Source organism: Sarcophilus harrisii, chromosome 1, assembly GCF_902635505.1.
Source record: "Sarcophilus harrisii chromosome 1, mSarHar1.11, whole genome shotgun sequence".
Lineage (NCBI taxonomy): Eukaryota > Metazoa > Chordata > Mammalia > Dasyuromorphia > Dasyuridae > Sarcophilus > Sarcophilus harrisii.
The window spans coordinates 42,152,691-42,170,664 of NC_045426.1; the positions used below are offsets into that span (position 1 = coordinate 42,152,691).

The 17,974-nt window shown below is 35.5% G+C and overlaps 1 protein-coding gene and 1 long non-coding RNA gene across 6 annotated transcripts in view; one reads left to right on the forward strand and one right to left on the reverse strand.

Annotated features, from left to right (window-relative positions):
* CNTN4 (contactin 4) overlaps positions 1-17,974 on the forward strand; it is a 1,178,424-nt gene that overhangs the window by 1,130,669 nt on the left and 29,781 nt on the right. For 4 of the 5 annotated variants that reach the window (XM_031954124.1, XM_031954139.1, XM_031954132.1 and 1 more), the window contains 2 exons: positions 7,535-7,710; positions 15,446-15,566. In XM_031954124.1, coding sequence (XP_031809984.1) covers positions 7,535-7,710; positions 15,446-15,566 — 297 coding nt within the window. The remainder of the gene's footprint in view (positions 1-7,534; positions 7,711-15,445; positions 15,567-17,974) is intronic. The other variant, XM_031954148.1, reaches the window with a different exon arrangement.
* Positions 1-17,974, reverse strand: part of LOC116421722 — a 78,649-nt gene that overhangs the window by 25,435 nt on the left and 35,240 nt on the right. The gene's annotated exons all lie outside the window — the stretch shown is intronic.

Here is a 17,974-nt window from a genome sequence, read left to right on the forward strand (position 1 = left end):
CCTATCTCTTTCCTCATATCTATTTTTTGCCTCAGAAGCATAATGTCCACCCCACCCCTACCTTGGACTGTTATATATAAGAACATTTTGATTCATCTCATTACTTCTATACTACCAAAACTATAATGTTAACCACCTTCATACACATGATTTACCCCTTAATTAGAATGTGGGACCTAGCTGTATTCATAAAAGTACCAATAATTCTGACACAATATGCACTGGGTTAAAGAGATATTAGCTATTTGTTCTAGAATCCCATGGTATAATGGGAAGAAAGATGATTTAGAATCAAGGACCAGATATGCATCCCTGATTTCTGTGTAAATCTGGTCCAAATCATCTGTCCTCTCTGGGCCTTTATCCCTTCATTGATAAAAGGAGAACGTTGGGTGGGATGATTTCTAAAATCACTTCTAGCTCTAATAGTTCATGATCCTATCATATCCCCATTTTGATGGTGGTCCTCAGCAATAAAATTACATACATACTTATTTTCAGGATTATAATGACATCATTTTACAAGAAAAAGACATTATTTTATGACCTAATATCTCATTTGTAATATGTTGAATACTTGATGGAAAAGGCTCATCTTTCCTAGGGGAAATTGCTTTTTCTACTATAATCTGCACTGAATCCTTTGAGACTAAACTCCCAAAGTAGCTTATAAACAATGATGAATTCAACATATTCCAACAGATGTCTTTAAAAATTTCTTGTCAGAGTGCTGTAATAGGCAGAAATTAAGCATCCTAGCATGTCAGAATTATATAGTAAAAGAAGTATTAGACTAGGAAACAGAAGATAGATTTAAATCAAATATACTGATTCACACACACACACACACACACACACACACACACACACACACACATAATGCTTGTTTTCTTCTTTCCTTGGCAAATCATTTGCTCTCTGAGATTCCCAATACTTCCCCAAAAGATTCAGGCTAGATGATCATTAAGGTTCCTTTTATCTCTAATACTATGATTCAAAGAATGAGTGAAGATTTTGAGTTTATTTCTTGATACTGAAAATTTAATCCTTTTCAAATAGTGATGATACCATAGGAAAAAAAAAAACAATGACTTCGGCATCATGGAACCTGATTTCACATCAGTCATTTCCTACCTGTGTGACATTGGGCAAATCATTTCACTTCTCTGGGAGTCAATTTCTTCCTTTGCAAAATGAGGGAGCTTTAGGTCTCTTCTAGCTTTCCAACTATGCTCCTATAATCCTAAAACCAATAGCCTTCTCTAGTAGAAGGGCTTGGAGGAATTTACCAATACTCTGCACCCAAAAGCAGGATTTAAGCCCAAATCTCTTGATGCCAGATTCAGGGCTCTTTACGTATTAATAATTAGAATCCATATAATTGATCCGAGCATTAATAGTTTGTTTGTAATTAACTCCTTTCCTGAATTGACATGATTAATGAGTTAAAAGCAAAAACAATTAGCATTTGTCTTCTGTTAATCTCATGGAAGACTTGGCACTGCAAAAATAAAATAAAATAAAATGGCTTATTATTGTATTGTGGGATTAGTTAAACACTCATCCCAGTGCTCAAAATTGCTGAATTTTTGCAAGATGAGCCTTCCTCATGAAAGAAAACTTGGAATATTATTCATCCTCTTTATCACTGTTCTTGAACTATAACCAAATCTAGCCACCAAGTTACATATTGGGTTCTAATTGCCTTGGAGAGTTCCAGACACTAAACAATAATAGCAGGAGTGACCCTTCATTGTAGAGTCAGGAAATATAAACTCCCTTTAATCCTGAAAAATTAAAATAAAAAAAAGGAGCCATTTCTGTTTCAGTAAGAAGCCATCTGGTTATTTGTATGCAGGTATTTGCATTGAAATCTTTTCTATGGAAAAGCATCCAAATTTATGACATTGAACCAGGAGTATTGAATAAACACACTGAGCAAAATCACATGGCTGACAGAGTTTGAACCTTCTTTGGTTTAATTGCCTCTAATTCCAAGGAGACGTGTCCAGTGTCTGTGGAATACCTTCAACTTGTTTACTCTCTCATCACCTCATCATTATGGTGTTGTCTTCTACTTGGTCAACCATTGCAAGTCTCACTCCTATCCAAGCTGTGCGGATAGAAGAATACTGGGGTCCTGTAATAATCAGAATAGAGCCTCCATTTCTACAATTGAAAAAAAGAGATGTCACATTTCTTTCAAAAACAAAAAAGCCAATGCAGAGTCTCACTTCTATCCATCTCTTTCCTCAGCTCAAATACCAGTGGCTCCTACTTTCAAATATAAAATCTCCTGTTAGGCATTTAAGGTTCTTTCCAACCTGACCCCAAAGTACCTTTCCAACCTTATTGCACAGTATTACTCTCCTTCATACACTCAACAATCCATCTCCATTTTCCATGCATTTCACCCTCATCCCTTGGGCCAGGAATAGAGTTATCTCTTTCTTCTACGTTGCAACTTTTCCCATCACAGTTTCAATATATCACAGACCAATATAAGAAATTAAATAGGAATTTTGGGGAGTTTTGCAGAAGCCACAGATATCACACAAAGTCTAGCAAACAATACAGAAAACATTAAGAAACTCAGAAATGCTTAAAATATATGTATAGTATCATTTAATTATCTTTTGATACCTTAATTATTCAGACTTCTTTTCTGGTACAAAGGGAGGGCTAAAAAATTTATATGCAGATTTTGCAGATGACTGGGACATTGCACTCCTAACCCCCACAAAATGGAGGGGATTACTATACATTCCTTCCTCACCTCCTTCTCTTATATTTCTAGTTCCTGTCAAAACTCAGATCAGGCACTTCTTTCTGCATAATACTTTTTTTTACTCCTCCCCATCACTGGTGCTACCCTTGCCCAAAAGTCACATTGCATTTATTTTATATATGCATATAGCCATAAAACATGCTTGTTTTCTTCCCTCACAGAATATGAGCTTTGATTAAAGTTTCTCTTTTGTTTTATATTTCTAGAGTTTAGCATACTGTGTGGCACACAGTAAGAGCTTAATAAATGCTTTTTGACTAGCTCATATACCTTCCTAAGTATATAGGTTCCATAAGAAGGTCTTAATGGAGTCATTAGACAATGCCAGTCTACCCTCCCTGTGCTAGAGAATGTTCTTTTCTTTCACCCAGTAGGTAATTATTAAGCAACTATTGTATGAGGGACAATCGAATACTAAAACCACAAAGTAAAGGATAAATAGTCTCTACCCTTAAGGAACACTGTTACTAAAGAATACTGGGCTCCTGCAATAAGCAGAATAGAGTCTCCATTTCTACAATTAAAAAAAGAGATGAATCAGATTTCTTTCAAAAACAAAAAAAGCCAATTGCAGAGGTGAGCTTTAAGTACCAATTGCCCTGAGCTTTGAAGAAGGTGCTAGCACCCTATTGCTCCCTGTCTCCATCCCAATACAAGGAAGCAAGACTTTTTAAGAGCTGACATTGGATTTTTGACTTTTAACCCACAATTTTTTTCTATTTAGGCTGAAAAACCATAGAGCTGGTTTTTATAGGCATGAAATCATGTCTGCTTGCAAAACTGTCTGCTGCAGTGATTTCATTGCTATTACAGCAGTCTCCGATCAGCTTCACCCCTACAATAAGCTTTCTCCAAAGTCAGCTTTCCCCTTACCATCTCTTCTCTGACAAACTATTATTTCCTTTCATATGCAGAATCTTGGAAATGATCTCCAACCGAGCCTAAGACTAGATGGTAAACTTCTTGAAGGCAGGTACTCTCCCTTCCTTCATTATCACTGCTGAAAACTAGCACATTATTACACACATAATAATTACCCGAGAAATGTTTCACCAGTGAAGAGAGAAGCAATACATGTTTTGGGGAAATCAGTGAGACATATTTTTATTTCAAGATTTTGTTTAGAATAATAATATTTTTCCTACCTTCTTTCCCCAAAGCAACATATTTGTGAGATAATGTAGTATGTAATACAGTAGAAAGATGTCTGGCTCGGCAGTCAGAATATCCTGTGAATACTAGATTTCCAATCCCAGTGTTGCCACGTATTACCAGTATGACCTTGGACATAATTTCCCTGGACTCTCTCTAAAATAAGGTTTGGATTACAGATCTCTTCCAGCTCTAAATCAATTATCTTATGACCTGGCTGTATTTATTTCTGGTTAAAATTTTGAGCCTGCATTTCTACAAAGCTAGATAGTCTCTAAGATGCTTTTCATGTCTGGATTGTATGATCCTTATGCCTCAAAATTTCATACTTTAGATGTAACCCACCAAGACTACATTGCTGGAAGATTGGTAGTTCTGCCTTAGCTTTTTTCTATCCATTCAATAGTAACCAAAAGCATGTATACTTCAATTCTCATGTTGTTCATCAGTTATCTCCATTTTTACAAAAGAGCCAAAGGATATTTGATTGTTCTCTACTAGATTGTAAGGGTTATATGGAGTATTCAAGTTATCCACCTTTGGTGTTCTCCTACCATCCAACTCTCCCTTGTGGCTCCAAGAAGCTGTAGCGTCCACAGAAGCTGCACATTTCCTCCTCAGTTGTACTAATTTTATATTGCCACTGGACTTCAGTGATTATGAAGGAGAGAGTGAGGAGATGACTAAATCCAATTCACACACAAGTTGAGACAAGAAGCCGTGATAACGCTGATCCTTTTCAAAAACAAAGGATGGACAACAAGATTGTAAACTCTTTGAATGAAGGCTTTATTCATCCCTGTGTCCTTCACAACTTAAGAGGTAACCAGCTAAAGAATAGGCTAGGATCAAGTTCTCAAAAAAGAATGATCTGGGTTTAATTTAAGTCATACAGCTGTGAATCCCCCAGACAATTCTCTTTAACACTTAACGGTGGAAATGCATTGTTGGTTGAGTTGTGAACTGGAGAACATTTGGAAATCAATTTGAAAATATGCCCAAGGGTTGTAAAACTATGGATATCCTTTGATCCAGCAGTGCTACTCCTGAGTATATATCCCAGAGACCATAAAAAGGAGGAAAAAACAAAAATATTTGTAGCAGCTCTATTTGTGGTGGCAAAGAAGGGGAAAATGAATAGACACCCATCAATTGAGGAATGTCTGAATAAGTTCTAATATATGAAAGTTATGGAATATTATTGTTTTATAAGAAATAATGAGTGGGCTGATTTCAGAAAGACTTACAAGAATTGATGCTGAGTGAAGTGAGTAGAACCAATAGAACATTGTACACATTAAAACATTATGTGACACTGAATTATGATAGACTTAGCTCCTCCAGCAATGCAGTCATCCAAGGTAATTCAATAAAATTTGGATGGAAAATGCCATCTACATCCAGAGAAAGAACTGTGGAGACTGAATGCAGAGCAAAGCATACTATTTTCATCTTTTTTCCTTCTGTTTTTTTTTCTTTCTCATGGTTTTTCCCTATTGTCCTGATTTTTCTCTCCCAACTTGATACATATGGAAATATGTAAAAAAAAAAAAAAAAGTTGAATGTATAGATGGACAGTGAAAAATTTGAAAATAAATAAATAAGAGATTTAATAGTAGACTATTTGCAGATCTATATTGGAGGCAGGAATTTCCTCAACTGAGAGCTTCATACATATATAAACTCATAGGTCCAGATTTCTCTTCCAAAAATACATATACCACAATGAATGTTACGGAATATTATTGTTCTGCAAGAAATGACCAGCAGGATGAATAAAGAGAAGCTTGGAGAGACTTACATGAAGTGATGCTGAGTGAAATGAGCAGAACCAGGAGATCATCATACATTTCAACAACGATACTGTATGAAGATGTATTCTGATGGAAGTAGATTTCTTTGACAAAGAGATCTAACTCAATTTCAATTGATCAATGATGGACAGAAACAGCTACACTCAAAGAAAGAACACTGGGAAATAAATGTAAACTGTTTGCATTTTTGTTTTTCTTTCCAGGTTATTTTTTACCTTCTGAATCCAATTCTTCCTGTACAACAAGAGAACTGTTCGGTTCTGCACATATATATTGTGTCTAGCACATACTGTGACATATTTAACATGTATAGAACTGCTTGCCATTTGGGAGAGGGGGTGGAAGGAGGGAGGGAAAAAGTCGGAACAGAAGTGAGTGCAAGGGATAATGTTGTTAAAAAAATTACCCAGGCATGGGTTCTATCAATAAAAAGTTATAATTATTAAATATATATAATATATATACCATAGCACTTAGTGCTAACCTAATAGACAGCAAATTAAAATTTTTTGAGACCCTCCTCCTTCCCATTTGTTAGTGTCTACCTCACAAAAAAAAAACAAAAAAACATTATTTGCTTTACACAACATAGTCTTCCATTTTTGTAACCCCTCCTTCCCAATTATGTATCTGTCATCCACTGAAACTAACCTTCTTACTGTTTTCCAAATAAGACTTTCTATCTCAACACTGAGCTATTTCACTGACTATCTCCTCATCTCTACCTCCTGACTTCCCTGTCTTTTGTCAAGCTCCAGCTAAAATCTCTCCTTTTATAGAAAACCTTTCCCAAACACCCTTAATTCTGATGCTCAATCCATTCTGGTGATTTTCTCCAAGATACTTAGTATAGAATTTGTTTGTACATTGTTGTATATAAACTCTCTCTCCCATTAAACCATTAACTTCTTAAGGGCAGGGACTATCATTCAACTACCCTTGTATGTCAGAGTTTAGCACAATGCTGGCACATAGTAGGTGTTTAATCCATGATTACTAGATGATTGATGAGTTGCCATGTTGTGTCTCACCTCTAAGAAGAATGTAAAGTCCTTGTAGGCAAGGAATGTTCTTATATTACACCACAGTACTTTATACTTCCTTTGTAATGGTTGAAATGCATTAAACAAAAGAGAACAAATAAATCTTTTTTTTTTCTTTCTTTCTTTTTAAGTAACTAAACCTAAATTTTGCACCATCTATATGGGGGAAATCTGTATTTGAGTCTGACCTCTTGTCACTTGCTGGCTGTGTGAAATTATTCTAATCTTCTGTTTCTTTATTTCTAAAAATGGAAGTGATAATACTATTAACCTCGCAAGGTTATTATGAATAACATCAAATTAATCCTTTTATTTCACAGAGGGGGAAACTGAGGCTCAGAAAATCAAAAACAGGATTTGGATTTGGCTTCTGATTTCAATTCCAGTTGTCTTTCTGCTGTCCCACTGTGGGACCACAGATTTAGAATTATAAATAATTTTACAAGTTATTTCATTCAATTCCCTTATTTTTCTACATTATACATGGGGAAACTGAGTCCCCAAATGGGGAATGGAATAAAAAAAAATTATGAGGAACATGAGAGTGTTATCTGTAAAGGATTATACAAACAAAAGTTATTAACTTTTAACTTTTTTTATTTTTCATGTTTAAAGTAACTGGATAAATTGAATCCAAGGCTTTTCACTTTCTGATCTCTCTAAATGGTTTTCTTAAAATATTCATTGGTACTTGAGCTCCACAAAGTTTCATCGGTATTCTGGCTTTTTGTTTATAGATCCAACCCGCCTTCTGGTACCTCCATCCAGTATGGATGTTACTGTTGGAGAAAGCATTGTTCTTCCTTGCCAAGTATCCCATGATCACTCACTGGACATTGTGTTTACTTGGTCATTTAATGGACGCCTGATTGATTTTGACAAAGATGGTGACCATTTTGAAAGAGTAGGAGGGGTAAGTATTAATATTAAACATCCAATGACAGAACAAAATCTGTCCAATTTCCTTGGGTAATACAAATTAACTTAAAAGCAATTTAAGAGATAATTTAAATTATTGCTTCTTTTAAAATATATATTTGAGATTTTTGTAAAGAGGCTCTTTTCTAGAAATTCTTAAGGTTTGGATTAAATTTAATTACTCTATTTTCTATTCTATTAATCTGGGTAATTTATGTTCCTGTAAATATTTATTCATTTCATCTACATTGTTAGTTTTATTGGGGCAAAATAGATAGTCATTTATTTTATTTCTTCTCCATTGTGAATTTAACTTTTTTCTGCTGGTAATCAGGTTTTCTTTTTTATAAATCAAGTTATCTAATGGCTTGTCTATTTTATTGCATTTTTTTAAAAACTCCTAGTTTTATTTATTCATTCAGTAGTGATTTCTTTCTCTTCCAATTTTGTTAGTCTTTTCTTTCATTTTTCAGGATTTTTCATTCATTTAAATTCAATCCATCAATCATTTGTTAAGTACTTAGCCAGGTGCTGGGAATATGCAAGTGTAAAAATGAAACAGGCTCATCCCTGAAGAAAATTATATTCAACTGCTTTGTGGTGAGAGGTTTGGAGGGTGAGAGAGGGGAGAGAGAGCAGGATACATTAAATATGGGATCATTGATTTACATCTATAGAGGACCTTAGAAATCATCTAATACAACCTCTTCATTTTATCCATGTGGAAAATGAGACCTAGAGAGATTTAACCAAATTGCTTTCAGTCATGTAAGTTACCTGTCAAAGTCAGAAGTCAAAACATTCCACTAACCATGTCTCCCTAGTAAATGTCTTACTTTAAATAGAAGGCAGTTTGAGAAGCACAAAAACACTAACAGCTGAGGAAATCAGGGAAAGCTACACGGATGATGTGGTATGCGACTGACACTAAGAATTCCAACATCAAAGATAAAGAGGATATGTATTCCAAGGATGAGGACTGATTTAACTTTATTTTGTACCGATATACCATAGAACCAGGAAGGGCAGCTAGGTGATACCATAGTGCACAGAGCACTGAGCCTGAAGTCAGGAAGACTCATCTTTATGAGTTTAAATCTGACCCTAGAGATTTACTAAGTGGATGATACTTAACCCTGTTTGCCTCAGTTTCCTCATCTATAAAATGAGCTGGAGAAAGAACTAGCATTCTTTGGCATTGGCAATTAAATCACAAATGAAGTTACAAAGAGTGAGACACAACTAAAAAAAATGACTGAACAACAGATTCAGCAAATGGTCCATTGGGAGCTTTCTTCTAGTTACTTAAGCTATAAAGTTCATTAGTGTCACCACAAGTCCTCAAAAATAATTCTTATAGAAGTAGTATAACCTATGAGGAGTCTAGAATAGAAAGAGCACTGGATTTGGCTCTCCCAAACCTGGGATCAAATTTTGCTCTGCAATTCTGTGTTAATCATGTGACCTCAATTTTGGGCAAATGCTTAACCCCAGTTGTCTTATCTATAAAAATGGAACAACAGTAATGACACAACATAAATCTCAATAAATATGAAATCATTCTGAAGACAACCCCAGTTGTCTCATCTATAAAAATGGAATAGTAATGATATCATGTACCTCTCAATAAATGTGAAATCATTCTGAAGAAAATGCTTGATCAATTGTGAGCAATTTATAAATATAAAGTATCAGGTTTTTGTTCTATTGAAGATTATTCTAAAATAAATGCCAAGGAAATAGCTAACATTTTTTTTTAAAATGCAAAGAAAGGGGATTAAAGAGTTTTGAAAGAACAGGGAAGTGTAAATTGAAGGAAATTAATAAATTTAACTAAGTATTGTTCTTCATACTTTAATATATTTCAAACAGATGTATTAATAATCAAATCTTTTCCTTATTCAAAACTTCCAGTAAACATTCTCAAAAGGTAGATTGTTTACTACGGATGATGGTCTCCCAAGAAAATAAAGCATGATGAATTTAGGCATCAAGCTAAGCTTTTCTAATAAGGCTGAGCATTCATTCATAGCTCATTTAGGAGTAAATCTATACATGACATTGACATTGCCCCCCTTCAATTGTCAGCAAACCAGACATTTCTGAGCAATAGATATAAATTTCAAGAAATAGGCTGGAAAGTGTGATATGGAAGAACATTAGGAACAGAGAAAACAATGTTTTTGAAGCTGCAGGAAATGTATAAATGGCAGCCCAAATAACCTTCAAGTCTGTTTTAAACCTTTTATTTCCAAAAGTTAGTATATCAAAAATAATGCTAGGTATGACAAATCTGTCGCATTTGGTGGGCTGGGATTTGGCTTTGGCTTTGTCTAATAAAAACAACCTACATATGATAGTACTTTAAGGTTTACAAGCCACTTTGCACCAAAAAGGGGTGAAAGGTAGCACTGATAAGCTCCTACAGGAATAGATCAGGCCAGAATCAGTTTCTGCATTTTCATTCTCATTCCAGTTCTATTCCCCAGTGTCCCAACCCAAATTAAACACCAGAATAGAAATCCTGAAAAATCAATGAAGAAATTAACAAAATTGAAAGCAAAATACCCTTGAATAAACAAATAAAACCAGGAGCTGGGTTTTTGAAGAGTGATATGTACTGGGAATCTTTAACAATCAACTCTTTGAGGAAAAAATATGTGGAACTTTTCAGTTTAATCTGTGTTATTTACATTTTCTCCACCACTTTCTGAAGTCTAGATATTGAAGAAAACAAGAAATGAAGACATGATTTATAGCATTTTTGACTTCAGAAGTATAAATGCTTTCACTGAAAATAAATGACCATCAGGAATGGTTCAAGCTAGCTCCATTAGCTAATTTGTTGAAAAGAAAGAAAAAATGAAAAAAGGAGAAATAAACAAATGAAGAAAAAAATAAAGGATATAATTAGGAACACTTTTGTCCAATTCTATTCCAGTAATAGCTTCTTAATTCAATTCTTCCCTCCTCCAGTCACTTTTGCACTTCATCATGCACTCCTGTTCCAAGGAAAGCTTTCTAAAGCACAGTATTGATTGACACTCTTCAGTTCACACCTTTCAATGATCTCTGCCTTTCCCATTGCCAACAGAATATAAAATTCAAACTCGTTAACCAGGCAGTCAAGGATTTCTATAACATGGCCCAGACCTACCTTTCTAGACTTTCACACAGCTCTCCTTCTCATACCTGGGGCTCCAAGCAACTGGATTATTTTACCATTCCTCTATCACATCACAAACATTTTCTCCTCATGCATTTACTCACATCACTCCCTTCTCCTGGAATGACCTGTGTTCATTCCTGCCTATTGAAATGTATCCATCCTTTAAGTCCCAATTCAAGTAATACATCCTTTCACATATTACCTTAGCTACAAGTAATGTCTCCTTCTTTAAAATCTCTTTGATCATATCTCTTGATATAGCATTGTACTTTGCATTACGATTAATTGTGTTTACCTTTTTATTCCTTACTAAATTAGGAGCTCCTTGAAGGCATGGTTTTTATTTTATTTCTTTTAGTAACCTCTCAAAATACTATCATGGCATGCCTAATAAATATTTGTCAAATGAACAAAGAAATGAATGAATGATGATTTCAAGACTTGAAAAGTTTTAGCGAAAACAGTTCATTCCTGCTTCTTACTATTATAATCTACCTCAGTCTCAAAGGTTTATTTTTTAAGTTTTGATTATAAAAATAGAAAAATTTTAATCACTAGACTATAGTAATCAGGTCAAAAATTTTAATCACTAGATTATAATTTAAATCACAAAGTGGAGCATTTTTATTAAGACAGACTCCTCTGATAGAGTGTAATTATCTTTAATTAATTAAAATAGTGAATTAAATGGGTAATTTGTCCAGTATAGAGCATTTAGCTTTAAAACTGATATGGAATTCCACTTTTGCAAAACATAACCAACCAACCCAATGTAATGCAATTAGCATTTACTAAGGACCTACAGCATACAAGGCACTGTGCTTGGTACTAAGAATATAAAGACAAAATGGAAAAATAGTTCCTACTCTTGGGCAACTTAAGGTCTACTAGGTTGAATGCAAGGGCAAAGGATTTAAAAGTAGCAAATTGGGTATATTTGCACATATATTTAGTGTTAAAACTGCAAAAATCAGAGCAAAATAGTGATTACTGAGCAAGGGAGAGATGGAAAGAGTGAGCGGAGATCTCTCTGAGAGCCAAGAGTTAGGCAGAATGAGTTCCAGAGAGATGGAGAGACAAGAATTGCAGCTTTGGATCAGAGAGGAATAGAACTATTCTCTAAACTCCTCTAAGTATAGCCAACCTTCTTCCCAAATACATTTTTGCAATTTCATCTTTTCTTTTTAAAAAAATGTTATGTTTGATAGCGTGAAAGTATAATTAGCCAGGTGTCTGACTGAGATGCATTTAAAATGTAAGCATTGTGTTATATATTTTGATGAACTAGAGGTTCAAAGTGTTAGAAGACTTGTTTTAGTCCCTAAAGTGTTACCAGATGTGCATAAGATGATGCATGTAGATAAAATGAAACTCAAAAGAGAAGAATCATAGCAGCAGAGAGAGGGTCCATAAATAGTCATGAGGAATAAGAAGTATACTCTTCTTTCTCCTGACCTAGGGTAGCCAGCACACTGGAGAAATCAGGGTAAGATATAATGTCTTCTGGAGAAAACCATTTCTAGGAGGGCAAGTAAATGGAAGAAGTGTGAGAATAAAAGAGATAAAATGAAGGAGGATTTGTTATTAATAGAACAAGGGTTTCAGAAGGCACAATGGAAGAGAGAAGGACAAAGGATAACAAGGACTCCGGAGAAGTGAGGTTGAGAAAGCTGAAGGGAAAGGGAATAAGCATTTATATAGTACTTGCTGTGTGCCAGGAATGCATTATTATCTTATTTGATGAGAGAGTGGGTCGTGGCAGCAGAAGAAGGGCATTTTTCAGAATCACAGAAATAACAAGAGAAGAAAATGGTATTTTTCTAGCCATAGGATGGAAAATTGACCAGATTTTGCATAATCAAGGATCCTGTAATGACAAATCATAGTTACCTCCAACACAAGAAAACAGAATAGCTAGGTGTGATAGTAATAAAGCACTGGGCTTGGAATAAAGGAAGAATTAAATTCAAAGTTTACCTAGACATTTGCTAGCTATGTGATCCCTTCAGCAAATAACTTCATTACTCTTGGCCTCCATTTCCTCATCTGTAAAATAGATAAAATAATATCTACCTCAGAGTTGTTGGACCAAATGAAATTTTTATATGTGCACATAGGTGTGTATATGCAGAGATATTGATACTGATGTACAAACATTAATGTGCTAAGTAAATGTTAGCTATTTTTATTATTCATCATAATGTAAGCTCTTTGGGGGCAGAGACTTCTTTTGCTTTTTGCATTTTCATATATTCTCAGTACTATTTAGTATCTGGAATAGTAAGCATTTAATCATGCTTATGGATTGATCAAAGACTAGGTTCAATGTTCGGAGGCTTACTCCTGTATGGAGTCTTAGTGTCCATAGCTCTGATATCCTAGATAAGCTTAAGCAGGATGTAAAGACCCTATGTCAAAGGCTTTGTCCTGAGTGAGTTCATGGAAGTGAGGTGCCTGATACCTGAGGTTTTGGTACTTGATAGGATCGTGGAGATAAGAAACCTGGTGTCTGACATTCTAGTCCTGAATAGGACTCATCAGAGTTTTCCAGGAGGATCAGATCCTACCTTTACCCCATTTCTTCTGGGATAGACATAAAATGATAATCTAATCCAGAACAACAATAACAATTCTACCTAATTCCAGATGACAATATTGGAGGACCATTCCCTGAATAGGACTAGGACTAAAGCATTCATTCCTAGTCTAGGAAGATAACCCTAGAAGGTCCAACTCCCTGATAATGACTTTCACCAAAGATGGTCATTAATTTCTCTCTTTTCCTTCCAGTATTTACTGCCTGAGTAGCCTCATGGAGTCCTACTAGTTCTTTAACAAGCACAATTAATCTAATGAAAATATTGGAGTTAACCTTTTCTTTGGGATTTTTTTCCTAGGCAGGACCTGATTTAATTGGAGTTAAGTTTTATTAGCTCTATATAGTTTGCATTTCACTGGAGGATTGTTTGTATTTGACTGGTTGGAATAGGAAACTGCTTGTGAGAACCCTCCATTTCCAATGTAGATTTGCAAATTATAGTCTTAAAGAGTTTTGCAGGGACATCAAGAAGTTGCATCTTGCTAAGAGTCATAGAGCCTTATCTGTCAGAAGTAGGATTTTTAAACTATTCCTGATTCCAAGGACAAATGGAGGCATTATGCCATGCCATCTCCCTACTTTAAGGCTATTAAAAATATCCTCCCAAAGTTCTACCCGAGTACAATTTTCCCACTTGATTTAAAGTCAACTCTCAGAACCTGTACTTGTGGCCCCAACATGTGGGAAAGAAAAGAAATCTCTGATCTGGAAGGCCCTTAAAAAAATCCGTTTAGGCCTTCCCCCAAGTACAAGTGGAAAATTTGCTTCCATGGGAAAACTCAGCCCCTATACTCCATGGGTTAGGAACTGCATCATTTAACTTGCCCAGTTGTACATAATTTACCATAGGTTTAATCACCTCCTTGGCTGCCACAGAGGAAGGTTCCATCTCTTTTAATTGCTCCTGGTAGAGGCAAATGTGATAAAGCAAACTGAAAGAAAGGAAGTAAAAGAATCCTGTCCATTCCCAATACGGATGGGAGAGAGGAAGAATCTGGTCCTCCTGGAAAACTTTGATGAGATTGCAAGTCCCAACATCTCTGTTGGCTTCTGCCTTCTTTTATTCTTGGAAACTCAGTCACAGGGGAGAGAGACAGAGAAAAGAATTCAGAGAGGCTGCCTGTTAACTCTTGGATTGATGAGGAGACAGTATGACTTCAGTATCTGTATTAAAGCAAAGTATTTCATGTCCATTGCAGATGTTTTCAATTATTTGGGATAAAACAAACTTCAAGGTTTAGCAGCATTCCTCACTTAAAATAGCACAATTCTAAGCCTCCCAAGGAAGCTTCACTTTCAACTTATTAAGAGCCTACCACTGCTGAATAGTATAGAAATACTTCTGAGCTGCTTAGACATATATGTGGCGATGTAATTAGACCTATTCATCTGCTAATCAAACATGCATTTGGTATTCGGAAAACAAATTAGCACCATTCCACATTAAGGGATGTAAGATTCTCCTCGGAGAAAAGGGGCTCTCATAACCTTTTAATACAAAAATGTGAGCAATCAAAACACCGGCTACAGGACAGAAATCTATGCAATGAAATGCTGATGTCTCCAAATTTGGGTTCATTTCCCTTTTCCAAATAAATGTGAATAGCCTGGAAGACATAAGAATACCAATGAAGGCTATAAATTATGTGGACGGATGGAGAAATAGACAGGATTTAGACAGAGCTGTCCTTGATAGAAGTTTAGGTGAGTCACTTGTAAATGGCAAACTATTTAAGTGACCCAAATCAGATTCCTCGGGTCCCTTCGAAGTTGCATTTTGGAAATGTTAGTGCTCTTATCTCCCAGGCAGGCTCACATATTTTTAATAGGCCATAGCTTGCATTACTAATGTTTTCATCAGCCAGTGTAAAATAAATCCATTAGTCACAGTGTCCTTCATGTGATAATGATATTTAGAGCTCATTAAAAAGTAATTGTAGCCACTTTTCTCTACTTTATCAGCAGGATTCAGCTGGTGATTTGATGATCCGAAGTATCCAGCTGAAGCATGCTGGGAAATATGTCTGCATGGTACAAACAAGTGTGGACAAGATATCAGCAACTGCAGACCTGATTGTAAGAGGTATTTAGATTTTTAATGTCCTAAAAATATTTTTTTACAATATCAATTCTAGTGTGGGTTTTCATAGCTATCATTAAAATCCCAATGGTTTATAATTACTGTGAATGGTAAACTAGGAAGCCCCATGCAACAGGGATTTAAAAGGATGTGTAACAGTATGCAAAAAAAATGTTTGGGAGTTTTGAGGGAGGTGACATTTCTCTTCCTGATATGGTATTGTCGGAAATTGCCTTGAGCCATTCATTAAATTCCCCCCAATGAAAACAGTTCCTGTGAGTACACTGAATCAAACTGTTGGAGTTAATAATACCTTCCTAGGCAGCTTTGGATTAACAAAAGCAAATGGAGTGATGCTGGGATATCAAGCAGTGTGCTTGGATACCTCATTTGGGCTCAAACAAATTGGAGCTTTAGGCCACTAGCCCAGCAGTAACTTGGATTAAAAGCATGTAGTTTGGGGTAAGTTAAATGAATCGGTTCATCCTGTTTAGCATTTTTTCCATAGCTAGCAAGAGTTTCTCCAGTTTTCTTTAAATGGTTTTGGAACAGATTAAGATCTAGTCTATCTGGATTGGATAAGAGAACCAGAGATTTAAAAAAAAAAAAACCACAAGGAATTCTAAGTCCCACTCAGTACATTTTCTGGATTCACTTAGTTTGGCAACAATAGCTCAGAGAGAAGGTAGAAATACAACCAACCAAGAAGGAATTGAACCAAAATGAACTGCAAGTGCCAAACTTGGATTAATCATGTAAACTGATTTTTTTTTCTTTTAGTGAAACAAATTTAAGATAAAATTACAATGAAACCATCTCATACCAGAAACAGATTATTAAAACAGCTCCTTCTTTAATCTAGTTACCTCCAAGAACTATAACTACATCTTAGAGACCAAGTGAAGGGTCCATGATATACATGGTAAGGAAAGAGGGAGGAGAAGTGATCAGAGATGGAGATGCACTAATAGAGGAAAGGGGATAATATATTTCTACAATGAGACATGTGAGCAGGTAGAATTTTAAACAAGGTCACATTCCCCCCAAACTAATAGGTTCGATTAGGCCTAAATTCTGGGGGATATAAAGAAAAATATTACATAACTCCTGCCTTCAAAGGGTTTACATCCATAAAGTCTTTCTAAAAGTAGCAAATATTACTTTGAAATCACACAATGCAGGGGCAAGCATGACCAGAGAGATCTGATTTTGGGGACAGCCACTAATTTGTCCTTGATCTGAATGTAGAAAATGATTACTATTCATTTGTTTTTAAGCAAACCACCATAGTTTGTCTGTACTCCCCTCAGAGATAAAAGAATCCTGACACCAAAAATTAATCCTCTCTTTAATTAGGATAATGTTCAGATCAGCAGCTAAAACACCAATAAATTAGACTATTAAATCTTTAAATTAGTAATACTTGATGTTTTTAAATAATATCATCTACCTCATTTCACAGAAAATAACATTAAATACCAAGAGGAATTTGCAAGCACCAGTCTAAAAGAAAATTTAATCAGTGAATAAGCCCAATAAATTACCATGCATTTATTTTTTAAACCACCCATAATCTCATATTTTATCTTCCTTAGATTAGTTCTGTCTCTATAATTCTTGTGCTGAAATGGGGTCTATACCAGGATTTCTTCTCCTAGGTCTGTGAACTTTTAAAAAATATTATTGATAATCATATTTGTTATTTTCTTTGTAAACCTATTTATCTTATTTTATTCATTTAAAAGCATTTTTACAAGAAGAAATCCATGAGCTTTCCCAGACTGCCAAAGGAATCATAACTACATTGTAAGAAGCCCCCTTATTCCCTTCAGGCCCACTCCAGTGAAATCTCTAGCTGTACTAATGACACATGGCATCCATAATGGTCAGGGGAACTTTGGGAAGAAGCATTGTTTGCTAGAGGCAATCCCTGCATCAGAAGGCACCTTCCCTCTAAGTCTCTGAGACCAAATTATTGTTTATTTTGAAGAATAAACAGGTGCACCCAAAATTTCAAAAGAGGGCTGTTATGAGAACACAACTGAAGAAACTTCCTTAAAACAAAGTTGAGAAATCATTAGCAAGGACACAAACTTCACTTTTTGAAAAACCCAAAGCCACGACAACATGCAAGGAGAAGTGGGGAGGGCTCCTCCTCTAAACAGCCGACGCAGACCTTCTGACTTGATAGCTTTCCATCTTTCTGTATGCTTCTATAGTGTCTATTGATTTACTGCTTTCAGGGACTGGGAGTAGAGAAATTTTCTATTTGTGATTCTCCGCTTTTTAAAGGCCACTGCAGCTGAATCTGTAAAGAAAAGAAGGGGAGCAGAATAGCGAAAAGCCCAGTCGACAACTAGTTTATCTCTGTAATAAGGGTCTTGGGAAGCTGAGGTGACCACAGCCCCCTC